The sequence below is a fragment of the Prionailurus viverrinus genome, chromosome B4 (genome assembly GCF_022837055.1).
Source record: "Prionailurus viverrinus isolate Anna chromosome B4, UM_Priviv_1.0, whole genome shotgun sequence".
In the NCBI taxonomy this organism is placed as follows: domain Eukaryota; kingdom Metazoa; phylum Chordata; class Mammalia; order Carnivora; family Felidae; genus Prionailurus; species Prionailurus viverrinus.
In genome coordinates this window covers 21,071,686-21,099,444 of record NC_062567.1, presented here as the reverse complement: position 1 = coordinate 21,099,444, position 27,759 = coordinate 21,071,686, and the positions used below count along the sequence as shown (strand labels likewise).

Sequence of the window (27,759 nt, the reverse complement as noted above, 5' to 3'; positions counted from 1 at the left end):
TCTATGTGTCACACCTTCAACACTTAAACAATGCAGTGTACAATTAGAGAGGTGAGTCATAAATGTAGATGCACACAACTGGTGGTTTTCTCTTTAATTATCAGTTTACGTTTACTGAGAATTGTAATTTGACAGGACCTGGAGATGCTATAGGAAATACACTGACCTTTGGTTGGATAAACAATCGGAGAGTTAAAGAAACAGGAAAAGAAAATACTGCCAAAAATTACTCATCTCCTACCTTGCCCTTAAGCACATCAAAACTGTATTTAAGAAGACAGAGGACCATAGCATCCCATACGTGCTCATATGACCAGTGGTTCCCAGGTCAGAATGGCTGGGGACAGATGTAGGGTCTCAGCAAGTTACTGAATAGTATTTCTCTGACTCTGACCCCACCCCTGACTGTGGATCTTCTAATACTTCTTCAGAGTTCCACTCAGTCATTCGTGGGAAGGTCCTCAGGGCTGTCTCATGTGTGTCCATCTGGTTTGGACCCTGGGGATCACTTATGCAGCCAAGACCTCTAACACCCTGAAAAATGTGGCAAAGTTCTCACAAGTGTATGGCTTACCCCACTTGTGAAACTTTCAATTTTCGACAAAGCGGCCAGCAATAAGGCTTGGAAAGGCAACAATGCAGCTTTGCATTCATAAGGCCTCTTAGGATAGTCATGAAAAAGTGTTTTTAATTTTTCATTTTTAATTCCTGCTTTCTCCACCAAGATTCCTTCCTCTAAGATGTATAGTCTCCTCAGTCCCTCTCCCTTTATCCCTATCTGGTTACACTTGGCAGATAAACTCATTGCCTACTTTCCTGAGACTAGAAACCAACAAGTGATCAGCAAGTTTTGTTTCAAAGCATACATTATCCAGAAGACTGAGCTGCTTTATTGGAGCAATCCTATGTCATTCAGCTTTATATCTCCTGTGCCTAGTACAGTTCCTGGCACAGAGTAGGTACTTGATAAATATTTGCCAAAAGGATCAATGAATGAATTATGGACTTTGGAGTCAGACAGAGACATGGGTTCAAACCCCAACTCAGTCATTTATTAGCTTTTTGGCATTAGGTGACTTATTACAATTCTCAGTCCCAGTCTTACATGCAAAATAGCAAGAATATCCTGTCCTATCACTGTAAGAATTAAAATAGATAATGGATATAAAGTGCTTATTAGCACAGTGCCGGACACACAGTAAGTGTTCCATGAATAATATTTTCCTTCTTCTGTAAAGAGCACCGTATCTCCCACTGTATGGATGCCTCCTGCAGCATCTGGTAAAGTGCTGGGCATGTGAGTGAAACACAATCAATGCTTCCTGCATGAAACTGTATGAAAGTGTCGTAATAGAAGGAAAGTGCAGTGAAGCAGCGATAATTTATATTTGTGAGAATTATCTAGCATTGATTTCAATATACTCATTTTCTTCCCGAAATTAAGTAACCCCCTTTAAGAATTTCTTCTTTAAAATTATCCACATTTAGATGAAGATTTAAGCTACAAATGACATGACATTTCCATCATTAGAAAAAGAAAAAAAAATAGGGGCGCCTGGGTGGCTCAGTCGGTTAAGCATCCAACTTCAGCTCAGGTCATGATCTCACAGTTCGTGGGTTTGAGCCCCATGTTGGGGTCTATGCTGACAGCTCAGAGCCTGGACCTGCTTCAGATTCTCTGTTTCCGTCTCTCTTTCTCTGCCCCTCCCCAACTTGTGCTCGCTTGCTCTCTCTCTTTCTCAAATAAATAAACATTTACAAAAAAGAAATAAAAAAAATAGGGGCGACCGGTTGGCTCAGTTGATTAAGTGACATCTAATTTCAACTCAGGTCATGATCTCACAGTTCATGAGTTTGAGTCCCTCGTCAGGTTCTGAGCTGTCGGCATGAAGCCTACTTGGGGTCTCTCTCTCCCTCTCTCCCTCTCTTTCAAAAATAAATAATAAATATGTTAAAAAATAAATTAAAAATATATAAACATATATAACACACATATAAACATGTATTCATGAATATATTCATAAATTATTTATACTTATTATTTATAAATATTTAAAATATACAAACATATATAGATAAATACAAATATATATAAAAATAAATGTGGTGAGAGATTAGGGTGGAATGACATGGGCAGAGGCAAAAAGAGAAAAGAACTTATTTCCTTAAAAGAAAGGGTAAGTTCATTTAAAAGACATAGATGTCTGCTCTACTTCTTCTCTGTCACCTAGACTCATTCTTCACTCTGCCTCGTTCTCTGACTGAAAGAATTCTTCACTTGTCTGTTTGACACTTCATTTTCAAAGATCACGAAAAGCTTCTCTAGAGTTTAAAAATGCAACTGAAACTAAGTAAAAGAAAAATATAGGTGTAAAAAAATAGAAAAATGGAAAAATTATAAGGCAGCTATATTCAAATTATAAACTGAGTTGGATTTCAACCTGATTGTAAGTTGGGAACTTAAGAGTGCCTTTTAAAAAAAATGTTTATTTACTTTGAGAGACAGCACATGCACATGTGTGTGAGCGAGCAGGGGAAGGGCAAAGAGAGAGGGAGAGAGAGAATCCTAAGCAGACTCTGTTCTGTTAGTGTAGAGCCCTAAGGGGGGCTCGATCTCACAAACTGTGAAATCATGACCTGGACCAAAATCAAGAGGATGCTTAACAACCGACTGAGCCTCGCAGGTGCCCTAAGAGTGCTTTTCCTCAATCAACAACATTGTAAAACTAGAATAGTTCTTTTGGATAGTTGGAAAAAAAGCTTAGGGGCGCCTGGGTGGCGCAGTCGGTTAAGCGTCCGACTTCAGCCAGGTCACGATCTCGCGGTCCGTGAGTTCGAGCCCCGCGTCGGGCTCTGGGCTGATGGCTCAGAGCCTGGAGCCTGTTTCCGATTCTGTGTCTCCCTCTCTCTCTGCCCCTCCCCCGTTCATGCTCTGTCTCTCTCTGTCCCAAAAATAAAATAATAAACATTGAAAAAAAATTAAAAAAAAAAAAGCTTAATTAACTCACAGCCTGTCTAAAATATGATCTTAATTGTGCAATTTCCTAGAATATATCCTATAATATATCAATAAACATTAACAAGGTTATTTCTATTATTACAAACACAGGGCCTCATTGTGTAGCTCCAGAAGTTACTGTTCACAAGACACATAGTTCCATAGAACCCCGGTGTATGTTACCCCCTGACATTGTATACCATGGTGGTCCCACCCAAATCTCAGTAATTCACGCCCTTAGGTAGTTCTTCTCCAAGGCCTGAAGGAGAGTCTCACACAGTTCTGAGAACAGGACAGGTTGTTTTGAGAACCAGTTAAGTCTGCACATCTGTGTAAGACCCCACGGGTCCTCTAGGCATGGGTGACAGAGGCACAGACATGCATATTCAGTAAGCCCTGGGGAACTGGCACACATCGACAATAGTAGCTGCCATCTACTGTACTGTGCTAGGTGTTGTTTCTAAGTTTTTGCACAACTATCCACACCATTACTGCTAATAATGGCTTAAACTTATGGGTTCTTACTATGTGTTATTCATTGTGCTAAATGCTTTACAGGCATTATCTTAACTGATAGGTACTACTGCTATTTCCATTTTAAAGATGAAAAACTGAGGTGCAGAGAGGTTAAGTTTTTCAAATCACACATAGAACCAAGGTCCTAGAAGGGTTTTTAGGGTTTAAATATCTTACCCAAAGTGAACTAACATGTAGTGAAGCCACAATTCAAAACACTTGTCTTATAATCATTTCTTATGTATTTTGAATTGAGCATGGACCAAAGGATAATTTTCCACATTGAAAGCTGAGTTCAGGAGGTGAACCCCAGGCAACTTATATTCACAATTGACTCACAAATTGAATGATAGCAACTTTGAAAGCATTTATGTTAAATAATAATGTACTAATACATAACAAGAGCTTGTGTTCCCATGAATTTAACACATGACCTACTACTATAGTAATGTAGGTATGTTTGCTGTAAAACCTACAGAAGAAAAAGGAAAGACTAACTTGCCACACTTTTTAAAAGGAATATAAACACAGGGGTACAAATCTAATGTTTCGACTATAGTTCCCACATAAGAATAACAAACAAAGATGTTTTGCAAGCATTAGGACAGGAGAGAAATATTGCCATTCAGCTATAAACTGCTGAAAGGAACTCCTTTAACTTAACGCCAAAGCATGGAATTTACAGCATTAAATCAGCTGTAAATTAAAAGGGCAATACAATTAAGGCCATACCTGAATCTTTTATTTGGTCCCATGTGTATAACTATAGGAAGGATAGAATCATACAAAGATCTATTTATGTATGTAAACATTTAAAAGAAAAAAAGACTGATGTCTAATTAAATTTCACTTTAGTTTTGTGTAAAGAAATGTATGCTCCCCTACTTCAGAAATCATTCCAATTTTACCTGTTAGTATCGATGATGGGCATACGTTTTGTATCTGGTATCATAAATTTTAGGTGATTTATTAACTTCTCTACTAGATATAACACATGTGAGAGTAAGACAGTGCTGAGGGACCTTTTCAATTCTAACAAGTGCCTTGTACGTAGTAGATGATCAGTAACATTTTGTTGAGTTTGTTGAATACGTAAGACATTTTAGCATTAAAACAAAAGCATTATTTTTGCTTGTTTCCCAGAAAAAAAGAAAATATTTGACACGGACTTACAGAGGTTGGTGGATAACTCGGGATTTCTCCAGAAGGTATTCAGAAATCTGTGCTCCCACTACAGCTCCAGAAGAGGTAAATTTCATTTCTAAGTATTTTCCAAATCGGCTGGAATTGTCATTTATAATAGTGGAGGCATTGCCAAAGGCTTCCACCAAATTGTTCACTTGTAAAATCTTCTCTTGCAGAGTTCTGTTATTAGCCTAGAGAAAATGTCAAGATTGTTCTTTAAATGTAAAAAATTGATTTTGTATATAATAAAATGCTTCTTCTTTGATAAGCACTATATGTAGACATAAATGTACTGAGAGCATATTCTTGGCATACTGCCAGATGTTACAATATCTAGACTATTTTTCCTTTCCCCTAAGTGCATTCACCCACTTGCTTTCTCCAAGGGGCAAAGAGATGTTCTGTACTTTTTCTACTGAAATATAGTTCTGGTCAGTGCTCGATTTACAAACACAATTTATAAGCAGTCTATGCATACTGGGGTATACCTCTCATTTTGTTATTCCTCCTCTACTTCCCTGGGTCCCCATCCAAATGCTCCCCAAGGTCAGAACCACTTCCCTTGCTTCCATGGAAGCTGTTAAAGCTGGAAATAAGGGAGTAAAGATAATTTGTCAATTCAGAAGTAGGGGAAAGGGAGGAACTGTGAAAACTGAGAACAGTTCAGAAGTGTGGACGGAAGGGGTGGAACCCCAGTCAAGGCCAGTGGGCCTACTTGGCTGTCCCTCTATTTTCTCCTACCCCATCTCATATACTCCTACCCTGAAACAAGTGTTATTGTTATAATTAGGTGAAGGAGGTATCAGTCATTCACATCTTGGTAGAAATTAGATTGAGTAGATTATGTTTAGTGTAATACCTGGTTGAGATCAGCTGTGTTAAAGGTATGCAAATTATACAAGTAAGGGAGAGGAGCAGTTGGTATTTCTGGAACACGGGCCATGTTAGGACGTAGGTGGGCTAGAGTGGGTATTTACAAGGAGGGTTTGGGGGCATATAAAGTCTTTTAGTAGCTTCTAAAATAGGCAATAAGGGTTGAGAGAAGAGAATAATGAGCACTGGAACAAGCTTAGGCCTTCTAAAATGGGGCTGGATTTGCACTCATATAAAAGGTGAGAAAGCATCTTTATCCACCTGTATTAACTAGCAGTGCCTTTATTAAATAAGATTATAAGGACTGCATATTACAAATGTAAATTCAACCCACCAAACATCCTGTTTTGTATCTGGTAAATCTTTATCAAGGAGATAAGTAAAAGATATGATAAGATCTAATATGGGTAGGATTCTGGGAGAGATATATATTCCCAGTTAATATTAAATCACATTTTTAGCTCCTGAATAAGATAAAGTGAGTAGATAAACAGGTTTACTGACATCTACAAAACAAAAGTCACGCACAAGTTAATCCATCATTGACGGGACCGTCTATGCAACCACAAAAGAGAATAGCAAAGGCCCTTGTGGACGTGGATGGTCCTTGAGTAAATTAAGTCAGGTGTTCAAGTTTTCTATGGCAGGATCATATGCTGTGCCTCACCACCCCTCTCCCTCAAAAATCACACCTTTTTTTTTCTTCTTATCCTAGAAGTAAGGAGAGGGGAAGTTGATGGAAAATGGGATGCGGAAGGGACCGGGATGACAGTCCTGAGGTAGCATTAGCTTCCTGGTCACCACTGGCTGTTCCAGTTCTAGCAAAGTCATGTTTCTATTTCATACCCACACACGTGATTGAAAACATAAAAACTAGTTAATTGATTTTTTAATACAAGCACAGAAATCTGTCAGTTAATTGATTTTTAATATAAGCACAGAAATCTGTCAACTGATGATTCTGAAAATGAATTAGATTCAATTAAGAAGTTGTTTTGACATGATGAAGCTTCACCCTTTTATGGAGAGATTAAGTCTGTCCTTACACTCACAGTACTTAGAAGATTCTTATAATCATAGTGAGGAAAATTTTAATAGAATACTATATCGTGTATAACTATGTGGATCATAATAAAAATCTTCACAGGGATCAGCTGTACACAATGGTTTTTTTTCCCTTAATTTTAGTCATCCTAATATATATATATATTTCTTGACTTTATTCAAGGACCCTACCTGGAAAATCAAACCAAGTTTCTATCGTCAACTTCTCTTTTTCAAAAATTCAGGTGTATTTTTACACACAGTAAAATTCATCCTTTATAGTGGCTCAGTTGGTTAAGAGGTTACGCATCTGACTTTGGCTCAGATTGTGATCTCACGTGTTTGTGGGTTCAAGCCCCGAGCCCTGCATTGGGCTCTGTGCCGACGGCTCAGAGCCTGGAGCCTGCTTCAGATTCTGTGTCTCCTTCTCTCTCTGCCCCTCTCCCAATTGTGCTCTGTTTCTCTGTGTCTCTCAAAAATAAATAATAAACATTAAAATCTTTAAAAAAAATTTATCCTTTATAGAGCACAGTTCTGAAAGCTTTTACAAACATGTACAATCAAATAACCCCCACTACAAATCCACACATAGGACAGTTTCATCACCTCCCAAAACTATATCGCTACCCTTTATAGTCAACCCCTCCCTCCATCCCCAGCCTGTGACAATCACTGATTTGTTTCTTTCTCTATAATTTTAATTTTTTAAATGTTTTTTAAAAATTTTTTTCAGAGTGGGGGGAGGGGCAGAGAGAGAGGGAGACACAGAATCCAAAGCAGGCTCCAGACTCTAAACTGTCAGCACAGAGCCCAACACAGGGCTTGAACCCACCAACCATGAGATCATGAGCTGAAATCAACAGCAGATGCTTAACTGATGGAGCCACTCAGATGACCCTGTCTATATAACTTTAAATTTTCAGGAATGACATATAAATTGAATCATATAGCATATAGTCATCTGAATCTGACTGACTCTTTTGACTTAACACAATGCATCTGACATTCATCCAAATCTCATCTAATGAGATTCATTCCTTGTATCAATGTTTGTTCCTTTTTGTTATTGAACAATATTCCACTGTATAGATGTACTGGTTTGTTTATCCATTCCCTTGTTTGGTTGTTTCTTCATTCTGGAGATTATGAACAAAGCCACTATACGTATTTGTCTGTGGTTTCTGTATGAACATGAGTTTTCATTTTATTTGGATAAATAAACTAAGAGTAGGATTGCTGGGCTGGATGATAAGTATAGTTTAAATTTATAAAAATATTCCCAGGGTGCCTGGGTAGTTCACTGGTTAAGCGTCTGACTCTTGATTTTAGCTCAGGTCATGATCTCACAGTTCATGGGTTTGAGCCCTGCACTAGGCTCCACGCTGAGAGCATGGACCCTGCTTAGGATTCTTTCTCTCCCTCTCTCTCTGCCCATCCCCCACTTGCTCTCTCTCTCTCTGTCTCTCTCTCTCTCTCTCAAAATAAACTTTAAACGACAACAAAAAAAACCCAAAAACAAAACTTCCAAACTATTTTACAAAGTGACTGCACTATTTTATATTTCAACAGAAATATATGAGAGTTCCAGTTATTCCCCATGCTTCTCAGCAGTTGGCATTATTAGATAAAAGAAAAAATTAGACATCTTAATAGGTGTGCAATTATGTCTCATTGTGTTTTAATTTGCACTTCCCCAATGACAACTGATGTTGAACAAGTTTTCATTTGTTTATCTGCCATCTATATATCGTCTTTTGGTGAAGTGACTGTTCAAGCCTTCTGTTCATTTTTAAAAATATATTTTTATCAGTTAACTCTAGTTGATACATCCTTTTGTTAGTTTTTTGTTATTCTATTTCTTATTATTGGGTTTTAAGAGTGTTTTTATAATATATATATTAAGGATACAAGTTTTATTAGATTCATGACTTGCAACTAGTTTCTTTGAGTATGTAGCTTGTTGTTTCATTTTAACAATGTCATTCAGAGAACAGAAGTTCTTAATTTTGGTGAAATCTAATATTTTTCCCTGGTGAATTAGGCTTTTAACATTGAATATAATAACTATTGTAGCTCTACAGAGAGTGAAAATCAAGTAGTATTAGCTCTCCAACTTTGTTCTTTATCAAATTTGTTTGATTATTGTAGCTCTTTTGTCTTTCCATATAAATTTTTAATTCAGCTTGTCAATTTCTACAGAAAAAAATCCTGCTGGTATTTTTATTGTAATAGCACTGAATCTACAGATCAACTTTGGCATAATGGCATATGAAGAATTGGCATAATGAATCTTTTAATCCATGGACATGGTATAGTCCATTTATGTAGGTCTTCTTTGATTTCTTTTATCCATTTTTTCCATTTTTCAGCATACAAATTTTGTACATATTTTAGAAGATTTAGATATAAATAGCTAATTTTTTGGTGCTATGGTAAATGAGACTTTAAAATTTCAATTTATAATTTATCATTGCTATCATTATAATTTATCATTATATATATAATACAAATTAACTTTTGTATTACATATAAAATAGATGATATGTATATTATATATGTAAAATTGATTTTTGTATATTAACTTCTTTTTTACCCACAAGGAATAAAAGGAGAAAAGTAAAGAAGGCGTTTAGTGAATGTGCTGGGGCTAAAAATAGAGAATATCACATTTATAAAGCCTTGCCTACTATAAGAGTGAGAAAAGTTAGAATATCCTCAAAGCAGAGCATATGCTTTTTATTTTATTTTTTAATATTTATTTATTTATTTATTAACATTTATTCACCTTTGAGAGACAGAGACAGAGCACAAGTGGGGTAGGGGCAGAGAGAGAGGGAGACACAGAATCTGAAGGAGACTCCAGGCTCTGAGCTGTCAGCACAGAGCCTGACACAGGGCTCGAACTCACAAGCTGTGAGATAATGACCTGAACCGAAGTCAGCCACTTAATGGACTGAGCCACCCAGGTACCCCAGAGCATATACTTTTTATACTGTTTGTTATATTTTAAACTCACAGAGGATAACAAGTGTGTTTTATAATTTCTGTACATTATCAAATGTGGGAATTAGCAAGCATTAATCTAATCAGTTATATTAGGTTCTGAAGTATAACAAAAATTTCTGTTAGGACAGAGAAAAATTATACCTTTCCAAGCACCGTCAGCTGCCGAACCAAAAGATGAGCACTTTCAGTCTTTCCAGCACCACTTTCTCCAGAAATAACAATGCACTGCACAATAAGAAAAGGAAACCATGAGAAAAGTTCATCCTCACAAGATCGGGCTTACACATAAGAACCTAAGAAGGGAATTTCTAAGAATGTGAAACTCTCCTTACCTGATCTGAATTATATGTTATCATGGACTGGTATCCTACGTCAGCCATTGCAAAAATGTGAGGAGGATTGGCAGTTCTCTTTGCTCCAATATATAGTTTTGAATGCTAATGGTTAAAAAGAACACATTTTGTGGGGCTTTTCTTTTTGTTTTTGTTTAAATCTTAAATTATTTATAGACAGGACTCTCAATTTTTAAGCAAAACATAAATCAAAATACACTCTCACAGCACCAAAACTTTACATACATGTTACACACACATACTACCCATATTTACATGCACAAATCATGCACAATTATGTAAAATAAAGGCCTGATGTAAAAAAAAAAACCCAGAAATAGGATGTGACATAATAAAATATAGTATCACACTGGGAGCAGTATTTAAAAGAAGACTTTTTTGGGAGTGCAAACCACTTTCAAAGAAGAACTTAACGTTTCAAAATACCATTATTTCAGAAAAAAAAACCCAAAAAGCAAAAAAACAAGCAAACAGAAACCCAAAATACTGTAATTTCTTGATTTCGGCTTAGGTCATGATCTCACAGCTCTAGGGATAGAGCCCTACGTCGAGCTCTGTGCTGATAGTGAGAAGCCTCCTTGGGATTTTCTCTTTGTCTCTACCCTCTACTCTCTCTTTCAAAATAAATAAATAAACTTTAAAAAAAGTATAGGGATGTCTCCGTAGCTCAGTTGGTTGAGTATCTGACTTCAGCTCAAGTCATGATCTCGCAGTTTGTGAGATCGAGCCACACATCGGGCTTGCTGCTGTCAGCACAGAGCCCGCTTTGGATCCTCTGTCCTCCTCTCTCTGTTCCTCCCCCACGTGTTCTCTCTCTCTCTCAAAAATAAACATTAAAAAAAGTATAAAAAATCTTTAAGAAATAAAAAATAAAATAAAAAATGAAAAAATGAAAAGGGTGCCTGGCTGGTCCAGTCAGAAGAGCATGTGACTCTTTATCTCAGGATCCTGGGTTCAACCCCCATGTGGGGTATAGAGATTACTTAAAAAAAATTAAAAAAAAAAAAAGAAAAAGAAAAACAGCCTAGCTTAATTCCAGAATACTAATCTGTATTTAAACCATTAGGGCTTGAATAATAGATAATTATATACTCATATTCAAAAAAACACACACTGTCTGATACTAAAAACCAACTAATATGTCAAAAGGAATTTTAAAATTCATAATGACAAGTTTCATAGCCATTAAGTATATATTACCTGTATAAAAATGTAATTATGCTCTTCACTCTCCCATACTTGGTTCAGAGGTAAACAATAAGATACACTTTTGTAAGCATCTATTTATTAATATGATACATAGTACAGGCCAGTTACCAATAACTATAAGTAATTAACATTCCACCACATACTTTTGGGAAAAGAAAGACCACAAACCATATCCAGACTGATTCACCTTCTATTTTTCCTATCTCTATGTTTTAGCAATAATTATCTGTTTATTCAAGATATTGAATAAAACTTTCTTTGGCATCATCTAAATTAATTTAAATATCTGAATAGTATAATTACTAGTACAAAGTAAAAGAATGTAAGCCACACCACATACCTCTGCGGAATAAAGACACAGACTCTGAAAAGGATTAAGAGCAATGAGTATATCTCCCACATAGATGTAAATCTGATCTCTGGAATAACACTTCTCAAGTTGCTCGGAGACTGTATTCTGTAATAAAATAAAAATATTTTTTTCTTAAAAATAATTTAAGGGTAGTTACAATTTAAAATGTAAACAGTAATAAAGAAAACACCTGGAATCTGGACCAAGGATCAGAAGGAAATAGATATGCTGATAGTAAGAAGTATAACGTTGGGTCAGCAACTATCCTTCCACTTGACAGACATTTTCTTGTTTTGAGAGCCATAGAGGTATGGCATTGTTCTGTGCGTTTTCCAAAGGTCACGTGAGATATTACAGGGATATTATATGTAGAAAGCCTTCCAGGAAGTAAGTAAATGTGGAAGATGAAAAAAAAGAGAGAGAGAAAAGCCAATAGAAAAGGGAAGGGAAGATACAGTGAACATGATTTTATTCCAAATCAAGGTTATTTGGTGGCTCTGTAGAATATCTTAGCCCTTTGCTGAGACATTTGGCTTTATGAGGTACAGTGAAACGTGTGGAGAAGTAACTTTCATAGTTGATAAATCATGAGTACATGGAATCAATTTTAATGGTGTCAGAAATCATCATTTAAGACATGACACGAGAATAGCAAAACATCATAGCTCAAAAGAGACAAAAACAAAAGCACAGACAACAGAAACAAATAAGCCCAGTGTTTAATATATAGGTCAGCAACATGATGAGTAAAGTCTTCTTTATAATACACAAATCCAGAAATTCACATCATTGAAAAATGTGGTATGAAGAGATTCATAAAGGTGCTGGCAAATCTCTGACTTGCGAACACTACTTGATTACAAGATATTTGATGTTCCCAAGAAAGATTATTTCGAGCAAGTACTTCAGTTGTTTAAGCCACCCTAAATTTACCAAATGACTACTTCTGTTCAGAAGATGTCTCCTGATTTGTTGAATCTCAAAGGAAAATGTTCTGGCATGTATCAGATGTATTTAAAAAAAAAAAAGTTGATCAGGCAGGATAGAGATCCCAACTTGTTATTGAAAGGGAGCTACTTATTTCTCTAATGATCTGATTATCCGGAATGAAGGGAGATGAGAGGAAGGGAAGTTAAAGCTGTAATTTACTGGCTTGTATTTGTACCTTCATAAGAGATGCTTGAGATAGCTGTGAGGCACTGGGTAAGAAGCGTCAAGTAGAATTCACTGCCCTGAAGGCCCAGCTCTCTGAGAGCAGGGGATCTGGGACCCCACAAGCAGGACACTGACCCTAGTTAAGACAGACAGGCTCTTGAGGTTTCCTAGAAGCCTCTGGGTATAGACACTGAGAGTGGAACAAAAGAGGAAATAGAAGGAGGATGCCACATTAGAGGTTATAGGAAGCAGACCATTTTCTGACCTCAGTAAATCATCCCTCTGAGCTTTCTGGAAAGAATTCAGAGGAAAAAGGGTCTGTAACTTATAAGCAACTCATGCTAGTGGGAACCCACACCTTTGTAACCTGACTATCAAAAAAAGAAAAAAAATTGACGTTAGGCTGGAAAGATCTGGAAATTTGAGTTATACGTATTAAAAGTGAAGATGGGAGAGATAATCAGGAAGCTAAGAGACACTGCATACAGATGCTATTCAAACAACTTCCTGTTCATATCTATAAGTTAAACAAAATCTAGAATGTTTAAGTTTAATTAAGCCACGTTTCTTACCTCATCCAAAACTTCTAGGGTTGCTAAATCGTCTACATCCTTCAGAGTGGGTATTAGTGATCTACTGAAGTTACTTTTCTTGGTGTGAATACGTTCATGTCTGTGGAGCAGTACAAAGAGAAAAATCCTTTCTGACTTGAGAACTTATCACTGATCATAGCGGAAGTAGGTTTTAGATATATAGGAGATTAAAAAACTTCTATGAAGCTGATTTCCTAAATTCAATGATGACCACTTATCAGAAAACAGCCTAATATATTTTATCTGTTTTCTCCTCTCTATTGGAAAATTACAACATGTCAAGCTTACCTCACAGATGATGAAAAGAGTCCATTAATTCTATCAAAAACTCTCCTATATATAATTTGCTTGGAAGCTTCCTCTAAATTCCTATGTGTGACTTGATCTGTTACAAATTGGTGAGTCAGAGAGATCTGAATTCATTAGATTTCCAATTTTGTCTGAGGTAGTGTCAGACCATTGGTGGCCAAGGAATGGCAACATTAAAAATTATTATTCATCAATTTTTAAGAGAAATACAAAATAAACCCCATTGTGAATTTTCAAATGGTTAGACACACGTAGAAAATTGGTTTCAGGCACTAGGAATTTATTTTCAAAGGAAACATTTCAGCAACTTCAGAGAACAGCCAAAGATTCTTGATTTGACACGAAGGCTGTGGAAGCTGCTGAGATAGACACCATGGTTTGTTTCAACTTTTCTGGCCATGAAATTCTCATCTACTTGGTGTCTTGAACAAAACTGTATTTTCAAGGTTTATTTTTGGAGATACAGTAGACTTTTGAAACAATGTGGGGTTAGAGGTTCCAATGCCTCCACAAAGTCAAAAATCCAGGTATAACTTTTGACTCCTCAAAACTTAACTATAGTGTTGACCAGAAGCCTTACCGATAACATAAAGTTGATTAGCACATATTTTCTATGTTATACATATTTTATTCTGTATTCTTACAATAAAGTAAGCTAGGAAAAGAAAATACTATTAAGAAAATCATGAAGAATAGGGGTGCCTGGGTGGTTCAGTGGTTAAGTGTCTGATTCTTGATTTCAGCTCAGAGGTCATGATCTCATAGTTTGTGAGATCAAGCCTCACATTGGGCTCTGTGCAGAATTCTCTCTCTCCATCTCCCACTGCCCCTCCCCTGCTCACACTCTCTCTCACCCTCAAAATAAATAAAATCTAAAAAAAAAAGAAAATAATAAGAGAAAATACACTTACAGTGTTATATTGTATTTATTGAAAAAAATCTGCATACAAGTGAACCAGTGCAGCTCAAACCCATGTTGTTCAAGGGTCAACTGTACTTTTAAGCATTTGAATTTGTCCATTCGTAAAAGGAATAGACTATGAGGAATAACAAGAACCATACCACTTACTCAGTAGACTTTAATGGTTTCTCATTGCTTAGCGAATTAGGTCACTATTTTTTAAATTTTTTAATTCCAGTGTAGTTAACATAGTGTTATATTCATGTCAGGCATACAATATGGTGATTCAACAATTCCATATACTACTCAGTGTTCATCAAGATAAGTGTTACTCTTAATCCGTTTCACCTATTTCATCCATGCTCCCACCTACCTGCCTTCTGGCAACCATCGGTTTGTTCTCTATAGTTAAGAGTCTGTTTTTTGGTTGGTCTCTTTTTTTCCTTTGTTTGTTTTGTTTCTTAAATTCCACATATGAATGAAATCATGGTATTTGTCTTTCTCTGACTAGCTTATGTCACTTAGCATTATACTCTAGTTCCAACCATGTTGTTTTGTTGGCAAAATTTCATTCTTTTTTTGGCTGAATAATAGTCCATCACACACACACACACACACACACACACACACACACACACACACACACCACATCTTCTTTATCCATTCATCTATCAATGGACACTTGGGCTGTTTCCACAGTTTGGCTATTGTAGATAATGCTGCAATAAACATAGGAGTGTGTGTATCCCTTTGAATTAGTATTTTTGTTTTCTTTGAGTAAATACCAAGTAGTGTAATTCCTGGATCATATGGTAGTTCTACTTTTAATTTTGGGGGGAACTTCCATACTGTCTTCCACCATGGCTGCACCAATTTGCATTCCCACCAACAGTGCATGAATGTTCCTTTTTCTTCACATCCCTGCCAACCACTGGATGTTTTAGAATTAAGTCACTATTGATAAACTGTCCCCACCTCTATCTTTGGCCAGCCCCTCTTTTGGTTCACTGGATTCTGTCTTCTCTCATTTATTCAAGGACACCACTTCCACTGGTTCCTCTCTCATTCCTAACATCACTCATTTTTCCCTCTCAGGTATTATAGTACTTGTCTGAAAAGAAACAAACACAACACCCTTTCTTGAGTTCCAATTTCTTTCATCTACTCTTTTATTTCCTCGCTTTATACCAAGAAAAATCCTCAAAAGAATTATCTCTACTTAATTTCTTTCCATCCTTTAAGAAAACCCATTTCAGTCAGGCTGCCATTTCTGACTCCATGGAAATAGCTCTTGTTAAGAACATTAACGGCCTTACACTGCTAAATCCAATGGTCAAGTCTAAGTCTTCATTTTACTTAACGTACTGGCAACATCAACAAACTCCTTCTTAAATATACTTGTTTTAGTGTCCTGTACACTTCTCTTGATTCTCTTCCTTGCCTCACTGGCATCTCCACCTGAGTATCTTTTTCTGGTTCCTCCTCATCTTTCTAACTGTCACGTTTGGGATCTCTGGAGCTTCAATCCTTGTGGTTATTTTCTTCTGTATCTACTCACTTCCTGATTTCAGAGCTTTAAATACCACTTACGCATTGACAACTCTGCTGATCTCCAGACTTAAGCATCCAACTGCTTACTCAACACTTCACTCAGAAGTCTAACAGGCAGACTTAACACATCCCAACCCCTCCTGAATATGCAGCCCCAAACCTGCTCCTGTCCCATAATTCTTATCTCAGTAAATTGTGACTCCACTCTCCTGATTGTTTATGTTAAAAAGCTCAGGGATCCTTAGCTCTTCTCTTTCTCTCATATCTTTCATGCAATCTACATACAAATTCCATCAGCTTAATGTCAAAGTCCATCTAGGACCAACAATATCCTACCACCATCACCTCTGCCATATTGCATCCCACTATCGCTATCTCCTCCCACCCAGGAAGGTTCCCTGCTGCCACCTTTGCCTTCTACATTCTTCTCAACATTGCAGTCAGTAAGATTTACCCTTTGTTTATATTATTTCCTCTTCAGCTGTATGATGAAACTTTATGTTCACAGCTCACCTCAAATGTCACCTCTTAAAACTTCTCAGCATAATTCTATACATCCTTCAGGACAAATATTTTAGTTATGGCATTTCAGCCCATCGTTTGTATATGAGCCCTATTCCCTTAACTAGACTGTAAAGTTCTCTGGGGATTTCTCAACCTATGGAGCTAGAAAAGCTGGATGTCCATATGCAAAAATAAAAAAAAATCTAGACCCTAACCTGGCCCCTTTCACATAAATTAACTCAAAATGGATCACAAACCTAATTGTAAAATCTGAAACTGTAAAACTCCTAGAAGATAACATTGGGGAAAATCTTGATAACCCTGGGTTTGGAAATGAGTTTGTAGATATAACACCAAAAGCACCATCCATGAAAGAAAAAAATCAGTAACTTGGACTTCATTAAAATTAAAAACTTCTGCTCTATGGAAGATACTGTTAAAGAACAAAAAGCAAAGCCACAGACTGGGAGAAAATATTTGCAGATCACCCTGATAGAAAACTTGTATCTAATAATGGGGATAGTTTTACTTCTATTTTCAACTCTTAGATTCCCCAATTTCGATAGCATTTACAAAAATTTACAAATATACACTTATTGGTATGGATGATTTAGTTAATATTTGAATCCATTATTACTCTGTAAACTCCAAGATGCATGAGGCTGTGTGTCCTTGGTTCCCCCTTGTACTTTAGGAACAAGCAGATTATTTAAAACATAGTAGGTCCTCAATAAATGTTAGTTGAATGAATGAGTCAATATATATCCTGTACAATTTCTGGCACAGAATTTCCACTTAGTTGGTCTCCATATTTGCTGAATTCAACAGGTATCATCTTATTTATTCCCCTACTTCCAAAGAGACTCATACTATTTTTGAGAAAACAGAGAAAGAAGTCCAATTATCCATTTAATTGCAGAGCCCTGAGTTTTTCATCTGTTTTTATGGGCTGATTTGGTAGCTAAAGACTGTTCCTAGAGAATTACAAGAAACAGATGGTGAAGAATATGGGGATCAATATTTGGCTGGCTGCTACACTCACTCTTCCACTCCTGTAAATTCATCCTCTGATGCTTTTGGTATTAGTGTCCAAAAACTGAGAAAAGATATCATTGTAATGACTGAAAACCTCAGATGGCTCCCCATTTTCTACAACATGACTTAAAAACTCCTTGGCATGGAATTCACAGCCCTTCACAGCCTTGTCTCAAAGAGCCTTTCCAGCAGCATCAACTATCATCTCTGTACAGAACATTCCCCAATATGCCAAGTATTTCGAGATTCTCTGTTTTGCTCATTCTTTCTCTGCCTGGAATTATTTTCCTTCCATGTCTGGCAAAGTTCTACTTTATCATACAAAGTCAGGCTCAAATAACATCCTCTCTGTGAAGCTTTTGCAGGACTTTGCAGAGAGAATGCACTACTAGCAGAGAAGCTTTCATATTTAAGTAGGAATGTTCATCATTCCTACTGGACTAGGAGAAACTTGTGGGCAGAAACCAAGCATTACTCATCTTTCTATGCCTGGCATCAAGGATACAGATGCTCACCATACTGAGCCCCACCCAACTAGCCAGTATGCCAAGAATATTATCTCTTCGCGTGACCAACCCTATGTCCTTCTATTTTAGTTCATATCCCATAATTTCTGGCAAACCTTTTAATTAAGCCAGCGGGCCCCAAAACCTACCTGACATACCATCTTTCTGACCTCTTACCATAATACGCTTGTAATATCCACAGAATTCAATTCTGTGATTCACAGTTTTAATGGGAAATGTGAAATTTTGCTTTTTTTAATATATATGTACCCAAGTGTGCAGAGGTTGTCAGGCCGATACCTGTTGGGGAAAAGGGGAATAACATGCACGGGAGCCTGGAGGCAGGAGGGCATACGTTGTGTTCCTTGGACTTAGCGAAGGGCCCTGCAGCTGAAATGGTGACAGGGACAGTGGTGCGTGGTGAGGCTAGACTCCAGGCATAATGGGAAGCCACTGAAGCATTTCAATGAAGAGGAAGACTGGAAATGATGGAGTAGAATAGCCTACTGTAGTAAAGAAAAAGAATCACTGTACTCTAAAAATAAACATCATCACTAATGTATCACTAAGGACAGCCAAGAAAAGTTAAAATTCTAGTAGTGAATATTTTACAATTTAGGGTCATATTCTAAGAACATACTATAAATGTGGCATTTCAAACTAGTAGAGAAAGAAAAAATTCAAGAAATTGGGCCAGAACAGCTAATTAAACATTTGGGAATCATGTACCTTATGTAAAAATATATTCCAGGTGGATTAATAAACTTAACAGATTTAAAAATACAATCATAAAGTTCTAGGAGAAGATACAGAAGAATAGTTGTGTAATAATAATGGGGTAGGGATGGAATTTGTAAGTATGATAAGATAGAAAAGAGAATAAAAAATATGGGGTAGATGTGACAGGATAACAATTTTCGTAGTATAATAAAAACACAAGCTATAAGGAAAATAAAAAAATATTTGCAGTGTGCATATATGATGGAAAAAAAATCAATGTTTAATATATCAAGAACTTTTGAAATTCAATAAAAAGAACACTGAAAATGAGATACCATGAGAAAGTAGGATTTTAGGCTTTTCTATTTAGATTTGAGAAGATAAATCTATCCCTCTCATTTCCTAAAAAGACACGTTATCACCAGAAAATACTGAAACCTAATAATCTTCCCTAGATTGATGGCATTAAAACAGCTGAATCATATCATCTCTGCTGCCTCTTCCAGTTCTGGAATTCTATAATTTGTCAACTTAATGGGCTTGATAATTTTGTGTATTGATTAGGTATATTACCTAGGAGACGGATGATTGCTTCATCATGAAGAGAAAAATGTAGAGTCATTTTCTGTGACTCTAAAAAACTTTTTTTTAAAATCACTTATAAAGACTTTATCAGGGTGATTGTGAAGATGGCTTGGTCCTACTCTAGAACATGACTCCTCTATTTTCTTTTCAGTTCAACTCAAGGGTAGAGGGGCTGAGGGATGCAGAGCCTGGTTGAACAGGTGACAACAATGTGTAAAAAGTCAGGGTGGATTATGGATTGACTGAAAAAGTATTAGACACTGAACTAAATTCTGAGATGCTTATATAGAGAATCAAAAATTATTTCTGGCTCAGTTGGTTAAGTGTCTGACTCTGGATTTTGGCTCAGGTCATGATCTCACGATTCATGAGATCAAGCCCCAGGATGGGCTCTAACAGTGTAGAGCCTGCTTGGGATTCGCTGTCTCCCTCTCTCTCTGCTCCTCTCCCAGATCACACCCTCTCCCTCAAAATAAATAAATAAACTTTAAAAAGTTATTTCTGAAGCTATATGAACCCTTTCCTTTGTTTAGATCATAGTATTAATGACACCCAAGTAGTATTAAAAGCATGGGCTCTAGAATCAGAATGCTCAGAGAAAACAACAAAAGAGTTTGTGAGGATAAATAAAAATAGATTTCATGTAAGATGTTTATTTAGAATGGGCACTTGAAAATGCCTAATATTTAATAGCTATTATTACTCAAACTGTGGCTCGACCCCTTACTAGCCATGTAGCCTTGGACAAGTAACTTACTCTGCTTTCTCTGATATAAAATGGGAATAATAATAGTCTGTTTCATAAGGTTGTTATGAGGTTAAATTAAATAATACATGTGAAGTGATTCATTCAGTACCTGCAATGCTTAATAAATTTTAGCTATTATTGTTGCTTTTATGGTCATGGGTTCGATCTTCATATACTTTATATTTAATATTTTATTTTAATTTATACTTAATTATATTATAAATTTTTATTTCTATTAATTTTATATTTAGTGGTCTCCATCTCTTCCCACTCCAGATACCCTTCTACCTTCAACAAAGGTAACTTGTAAATACATGACACTGGACTCAGCATAAACCAAGCAAGAAATGAGAAGAATTTGGGCCCAGGTCTTGCTGATGGAGGATTCATGAATATTCTTGTTTTCTAAGGATTTCATTGTGTTTATTGTTAAGTCCTATGTATACCCTGATGGTAGCATCTCAGCAGGAATTATGCATTCTATCAGATGACAGGGAAACAAGCAAACTCTTTCTTTTCTTCTCCTCTCTATTCTCACTGCAGTGTTCAAGGCTGACTTTAGAGAACAGGGCTGAAGCTTAGACGGTGCACTGTGAAAAGACACACAGCTGCCAAGCACATCTTGGCTCCAGCACACCCATCTCCCTGACCATTTCTTGCTGGTCAGGGCAGAGTGGTGCTCTCTGCCAGGCCGGCTTAACTGGAGAAGGCCCATGGTCGCTGGAATTGCCTATCTGTGTTTCTCCCACATCTGTATTTCTGCACCATCAGTTACTGTTAGACAGGGTCATTGGAATGGGCTGCTCTGGAAAGCATGGTCAACACTGCTGTCACTTGGTTGGGTCTTAACGTTTATGGAGACAAAGCGAAAAAAACCCCAACAGTTTCAGCTGTCATATCAAAGCACTAGTGAGTGGCTCACATTTAGTATATTCTTTCATGTGGCACTGAGGCATGATTAGTTGCATCAGTGATATCATTGTTCAGCTTTAAAATTAGCTTAACATTTAAAAAGCTACCCAATAGGGGCGCCTGGGTGGCGCAGTCGGTTAAGCGTCCGACTTCAGCCAGGTCATGATCTCGCGGTCCGTGGGTTCGAGCCCCGCGTCAGGCTCTGGGCTGATGGCTCAGAGCCTGGAGCCTGTTTCCGATTCTGTGTCTCCCTCTCTCTCTGCCCCTCCCCCGTTCATGCTCTGTCTCTCTCTGTCCCAAAAATAAATAAAAGTTGAAAAAAAAAATAAAATAAAATAAAAAGCTACCCAATTAACAATGCACAAGATCACAGGGTATAAGAGTGAGAAGAACAGGTAAATATATTACAGTCCAATTTCCTTCCATTTTATGAATTGTCAGCAAGCCTGTGATATGTCCAACCTTTTGGCAAAACTCAAATGAAGCAGATGATTGATATGACATCTCCATCCTGTTTGGGTTTGTTAGGCTTTCCCCCTCCAAACACAAACACACACACACACACACACACACACACACACACACACCAGGTAGAGCTTTAAATTATACATGTTTCAACATCTATTACTGCATTCACTCATTCAATAAATATTTAAATTTCTACAGCATCCAATATATTTCAGGCAATTCAGAGCTGGGCTAAAGCTATGAGGAAAACAGAAGATAGGGTCACCTGCTCAACAGAGCACACACTCTGATGAAACAGTTAACAATGCACATATAAACAAAAAAGTTAAGATAATTTGGGCTAGGGCTGATATGTTTGGATAGATTCATTTTCAAAGAAGAAGATGTTAAAATCAAGGATGTAGCTGTGGCTATTGCTACAAATACTACTCAATTAATTGATAAAGCTGTATTTGCTCACATGGGTTTTGAAAATACATAATCATTCACAGTTAATTAAGGTATACACAACAGGTGTATAAAAGCTTTCTCCTTAAGTTAAACATCTTAAAAGCCATTGAAGTTTCAATGAATAAGAAAAAAAATATATTCTATGAATGAAAATTTTAAAAAGATCGGCAACCGAGAAAATCTTTTACATTTTACATGTCTCTTTTGGTCACTAATGTATCCTAGGGACCTAAACAGTAGCTGGGAGATAGCAGGTAGTCAATAAATAAATGTAGATTGAGTAAATGAAAAAGCAAATGATTATCTGTCAAAGGAAGATATTTAGTCCAATCTTCATCACTACCTTAATATGATATCCATGGTTATTTGAAACAAACTTAATTCTTTAGAGATTGTATAGATAAAAACTTTGAATTTTTCCCAGTATAACATTAGGTATTTTTTAAAATGAGGAAGTACACCTAGATTTCCAAAAGAATATGTTAATTTTTCTATAATTTCATACATTAGTGAATATCTAATCAATCACGATTGCTACTATTTTGGTGAACCTTCATTTTTCTGGTGTCTAATCTTTTAAACAATGCATACAACAATTTGTTAGATTTAACTACATACCAAGTATCAGACAGTAGATTGTAAGGCAAAATTTTTTAATAATTAAAAAAATACATGTTTATAGAAAGTGAAAGCTATAGATTTCAGAAGTGCATTTTCTTTAGAATCCTCTCATCTATGTCATTTTTCAATCCAATTCATATTTACTGAGACCCTGCTCTGTGAAAGGCACTGTCCTAAGTGTTAAGGGATTACTGTAGGTGAAAAGAGATCCAAACCATATGTTCAATGAGTCTCAATCAAGTGGGAGCTATAAATACATTTAAAACAACACAAGACATATGGCAAGTGCCAAACTGAAGTTACATTAAATAGCAAGGAAGCAATAATCCCCTTCTGGTGAACAGGGAATGGTGCTCAGCAGATTTAGCATTCAATCTTGGCATTTGAGTACAGACAGGGTTCCACAACCTGAGGAAGAGTATTTGTATGTGGGTGGTGACTGGCAGGTGGTCAAATCTGAGAGAGAGTAGCATGTGTGGATTGACCAGAGAGGGCATGTGCCCCAGGACAGTGACAATCTACTGCAGCCAGAAGGCAGAGTGCTAGTGTGGGAGAGGCTAGAGGTTGAGGAAACTGGGATGGCGGAGGGCATGACTGCTGAGAAACACAGAGGTCTTCAATGCATTCAAATTCCAAATATCCAAAGAGCAAAGCACACTCTTCTGCAACAAAGCCTAGAACTCCTCTAGCACTTGTCTCACTGGCTGACCCATCATCTAATTAACTGCACACACCAGAAATCTCCATCTCTCTAACCTCCTATATCTACTCCATCACCAGATTATGTCGTTTTCATCTCCTTAAAATATCTGAAGTCTTCATTTCTCTCCATCTCCACTGAGGAGATGAGAGCCCATTAACCAAGGCTGGAAACAGTGAGAAAGACAGGGAAAAAATTGATGTCATGAAAGCTCCAGAACACATGTAGGAACAGCTCAGAAAGGTTGCCTGGAGCTGCTGACTTGACCCATGGGTAAAAAGGGGCATTTCTTACAAATGAACAATATTCTGCTCTCCTTCTAACTCTTAAACCAAGAGGGTATTCAATAAGACTTCAATGTCTATTTCTGAGTAAAACCTCCACTGCTACTCCCTTGATCTTTAAATTCCCATTATTCTTATTGGATTATGACAAATAGTGAGAATGACCATATATATATAAATTTAGTTTTATTTATTTTGAGAGAGAGAGAGAGAGAGAGAGAGAGAGAGAGAGAATGTGAACAGGGGAGAGACAGAGAGAGAGGGAGACAGAGAGAGAGAGAATCCCAAGCAGGCTCTACATTGTCAGTGCAGAGCCCAATGCAGGGCTCCATCTCATGAACGGTGAGATTATGACCTGAGCCAAAATCCAGAGTTGGATGCTTAACTGACTGAGCCACCCAGGTGCCATGAGAATGACCTTTTTAAATAAGTTAGATGTCAGTCTCCAATCAGTACCCTCCAATGGCCTGATGTTACTAAGAGAAAGGCCCCATGTAAACTGACCCCCCCCCACCTACTGCATCAGATCTTGTCACCCCCTGGTCCCTCCTGGCAGGGTTTCCAATACTTGGCGGGGTCTTGCCTGAGGGGTCTCCCGACTCTTCCTCCACCTGCAGAGCCACAGGCTGATGCACCTCCTCCATTGGGAGGTCCCGGCTGATGCCCCTCTTTAACACGGCAGTTCTACCCTCCCCCATCCCTCCAGGAAGTTCAGTCCTCCCTACCTTTCTCTGTATTCCCTTTAGTGTATATCACCATCTAACATATTACATAGTTTACTTATTCTATTTTGCTTTGTTTGTTTTTTCATCTGTTGACTGACTTACCCCTTACTCCTAGACCAGATTCCTGCAAATGGTAGGTTCTCAAAATACATTTCTCAAACAAAAGGAGTGATAGGTTGCTTTACAAAATGTTCATCTGTGGAGCCAAAGAAATTTTATTATTTTTTTCTCTGATTATAAACAATTGGAATGCTCAAAGAAAAAATTATATATGTACACATATGTTTATACTTCAAGATAATTTTACACTTCTAACATTTTCCTTTTGCCTTCATTTTATAGAATTGGTTTCCATTCTTGTTACTTTATTATTTTATTTCTGAAAGACTTGGAAAAAGCAAAGTCAGAATCCTTCTATAAGATTTTTGTCCTCTTGTGTAAAGTACAGCTTGTTAAACAGATTATCTTTTTCATTTACTCTGTCATACTGAAGAGACATAGTTTCAGACTATAAATATTTTCTTTCTGTGTTGTCAAAGGTCACAAATACCCTTAGGGTGGATATTACAGCTCCACTTGTAATTCAGTTCTACACACTGAAAAAAGAAACAACTACTGCTGCCTGATGTTAAATTTTTATCCTTACTATTCAGTTGTACTGTTATAATGCAACAGCTTTATTTGCTTTTAATTTGGTAAAATGCACTCTTGTAAATACCAAGCTCTATGCTGTAAGGTGATTCAGGAGTCACTGGGGGTTGTACAGAAATCCTTTATCAAACATAAATCTAATCAATGGTTTTGTTTTAGTTTCCTTATCCATCTTTAAATTCCAGTAACTAAGTCACAACTGGTGGTACCAATGGGGGTACAGGCTCTCACTGGTACGCTTGGGAAGACCAGTTTTTATTTACCTGCACTTGGACCCCTTTGGCCAAGTACGTACTTCTGACATGGTGGGGAGGAGAGCACACACCAGCCTGGCCAGCCAGATCAGCAGGTCAACTCTGGCAATGACAGCAGTGATGGACGTTCACAGTTACCCAGCAAGCCCCCACCACATTTTTAATTGCGTTTTTCATTCACAGAGCTCTTCCTCTCTCACATATAATTTTGTAAAGATGTGCTTTCATCTGGACTATACAGATAAACACTCATTCATAAAACTTGTAGCACTGTTGGAAGGAAGGATGAAGTGGGAAAAGTGATACATGAAAGCAGAGAAAAATCCATATCTATGTTAGCATCTTCCTTAATTTATTCTAAATCGTTGCACTAAAGCCCCCTATGATGTTGTCCCTACTATTCTAAATCTCTTTCTACTTTCTCTGTGTGGGTGCTAAAGTATATGAAATAAATGAAGACCAATATAATATGCATGTTGCTATATGATACTCTGTACCATCATAATTTCATTATTGACACCCTTAAAAATCACTTCTTGATTTTTCTTTTCTCTAATGCCTTTTGCCCATTCATTACCATGACCAAGATTCCATACTCTAGAACAGGGATTGGCAAATTTTCTTTGTAAAAAAAAAAAAGTAGATGAATATTTTCAGCTTTGAAGGCCACATGGGTCACAACTATTCACAACTATTCAATCTTGTCATTACAGTATGAAAGCAGCCATAGATAATATATGAACAAATGACTGTGTTCTAATAAAATTTCATTTACAAAACTAGGAGGCAGGCCAGATTTGACCTGGAAGCCATAGTTTGCTGACTCTGTTAGGCAAGAGACCCGGGGAAAAGAGAAGGGTCTAGAAAAGAGGGACAGCAGAGGCGCCTGGGTGGCTCAGCTGGTTAAGTGTCCAACTCCTCATCTCGGCTCGGGTCATAATGTCACATTTCATGAGTTCAAGCCCCACAACATCAGCCTAGAGCCTGCTTGGGATTCTATCTCTCCTTCTCTTTGCCCCTTCCCTGATTGTGCATGTGCTCTCTCTTTCTCAAAATAAATAAATAAACCTAAGCAAAGGGGGGACAGCAGACACTACCAATGATCAGTGGGTCAAAAGATAGACAGTCTTTTTAAAAAAAATAAATGTATTAAAGATTAATGTATGCATGGTGACTGAGAGTGTGAAACTACTTTAAAAAATTAAACCATGAAATGCTTAGTATTACATTAAAGTCCACAAGCTAGTTGCAGAACAGGTATCTCATTTAAATAATGTGTCCATGAAAGAGGTCTGGGGATCAAGGTGTTAGAAAGTGCCTCTTCTCCAATCACATTGCTTTCTATTAATGCTATAGTTACTGGCTTCCACATAAATAGAAGCTCTCTAGAAATACACACAAAACACTGGACACATTGGTTCCCTTTGGGAAGGGACATAAGTGAGACTATTTTTCACTCACTACTCTTATGCACTATTTCAATATGTACGCATCACCTATTTAAAAAGCAGAATAAAAGAAAATGTAGGTTATGTTCTAGCATAGATTTGATTTATAACTACAAAGCAACTGCATCAAGAAAAAGTATATGATCCTTTACGAGTTGGACAATAGGCACAATCTTACCTATCGAAAGGACTAATTTTATTAAGGCAGTTAGCAAATTTTAAGTAACATAAATCATCTGGTAATCTCTTGGTTCTGGGCAGGGTTAAAGCATGCCTGTCCACTTTTAAAAAGGAGTCACATATCTGGAGGCTGATGAAAAATCTTCTTGGTGGGAAATCTTGTCTATTTCTGCTGTGAATGTGAGTTCTTTGTGCTGTTAGTTTAGATAGAGTGACCTGTTTTGAGATGTTGAAATAAAACTGACATCTGAGTTTGTAAGAATATTTGATGGCTATTATACATCTGCCCAGGTCTCCTAACATCTTTCTTCTCCTCACTCTTAGCTTAGAGGCAAGACAGTAGCGAAGAGCCAGTTTCTGTGAGTAGAATTTTGTGGCAGAGACGAGGGGCACAGGTCCTTCAATATGAAGAGTTACCAGTGTCACAATGAGTATCCATAGGGCACACACCATTAGAGAAAATTAATCTGGTTAACAACAAACACGGCCCCGGAGTTTTGTCTTTATCACATTCATTTTTTTTCTAAGTATAAAAATAAACTACATTCTTTGTTAAAAAAGTTGAAAAATGTCAAAAGTTGTAAGACAAAAGTCACCTATAGCCCCATCACCGAGAGATAACCATTGTTAACATTTTAGTGTTTCCTTTTAGTCTCTTTGCTATATTTTAAACAAGTAAACTTTTTCTCTCAGCCTTCTCTCTGGTTAGGATGGATAAACTGTCCCCACTCTGAGCAAAGGCCAGCTCACCTAGTTGTTCATGTACTTTCTCCAGGAGTCACTGCTCTATCTCTCCCCTCTCTTCTGCATTGTCAACCTCTCCCTGTCAGCCTACAATCTCCCAGCTTTAAAAATCTCTCCTTTGATGCTCTATGCCTTCCAGTGACTGCACCATATCTCATTTCACAGCTGAGCTTCCTGAA

At 37.2% G+C, this 27,759-nt stretch overlaps 1 protein-coding gene across 4 annotated transcripts in view; it reads right to left on the bottom strand.

The window, feature by feature from the left end:
* Nucleotides 1-27,759, bottom strand: part of MYO3A (myosin IIIA) — a 245,290-nt gene that overhangs the window by 127,747 nt on the left and 89,784 nt on the right. For 3 of the 4 annotated variants that reach the window (XR_007154139.1, XM_047867899.1, XM_047867900.1), the window contains exons 10-14: nucleotides 13,264-13,363; nucleotides 11,525-11,641; nucleotides 9,955-10,059; nucleotides 9,764-9,847; nucleotides 4,688-4,890 (exon numbers count right to left, since the gene is read on the bottom strand). Coding sequence is in view for 3 of the 4 variants with exons in the window: in XM_047867899.1 (XP_047723855.1) it covers nucleotides 4,688-4,890; nucleotides 9,764-9,847; nucleotides 9,955-10,059; nucleotides 11,525-11,641; nucleotides 13,264-13,363 (609 nt within the window). In the remaining variant the exon portion in view is untranslated. Of the gene's footprint in view, nucleotides 1-4,687; nucleotides 4,891-9,763; nucleotides 9,848-9,954; nucleotides 10,060-11,524; nucleotides 11,642-13,263; nucleotides 13,364-24,430; nucleotides 24,500-27,759 lie in introns of those variants that run through there. The other variant, XM_047867901.1, reaches the window with a different exon arrangement.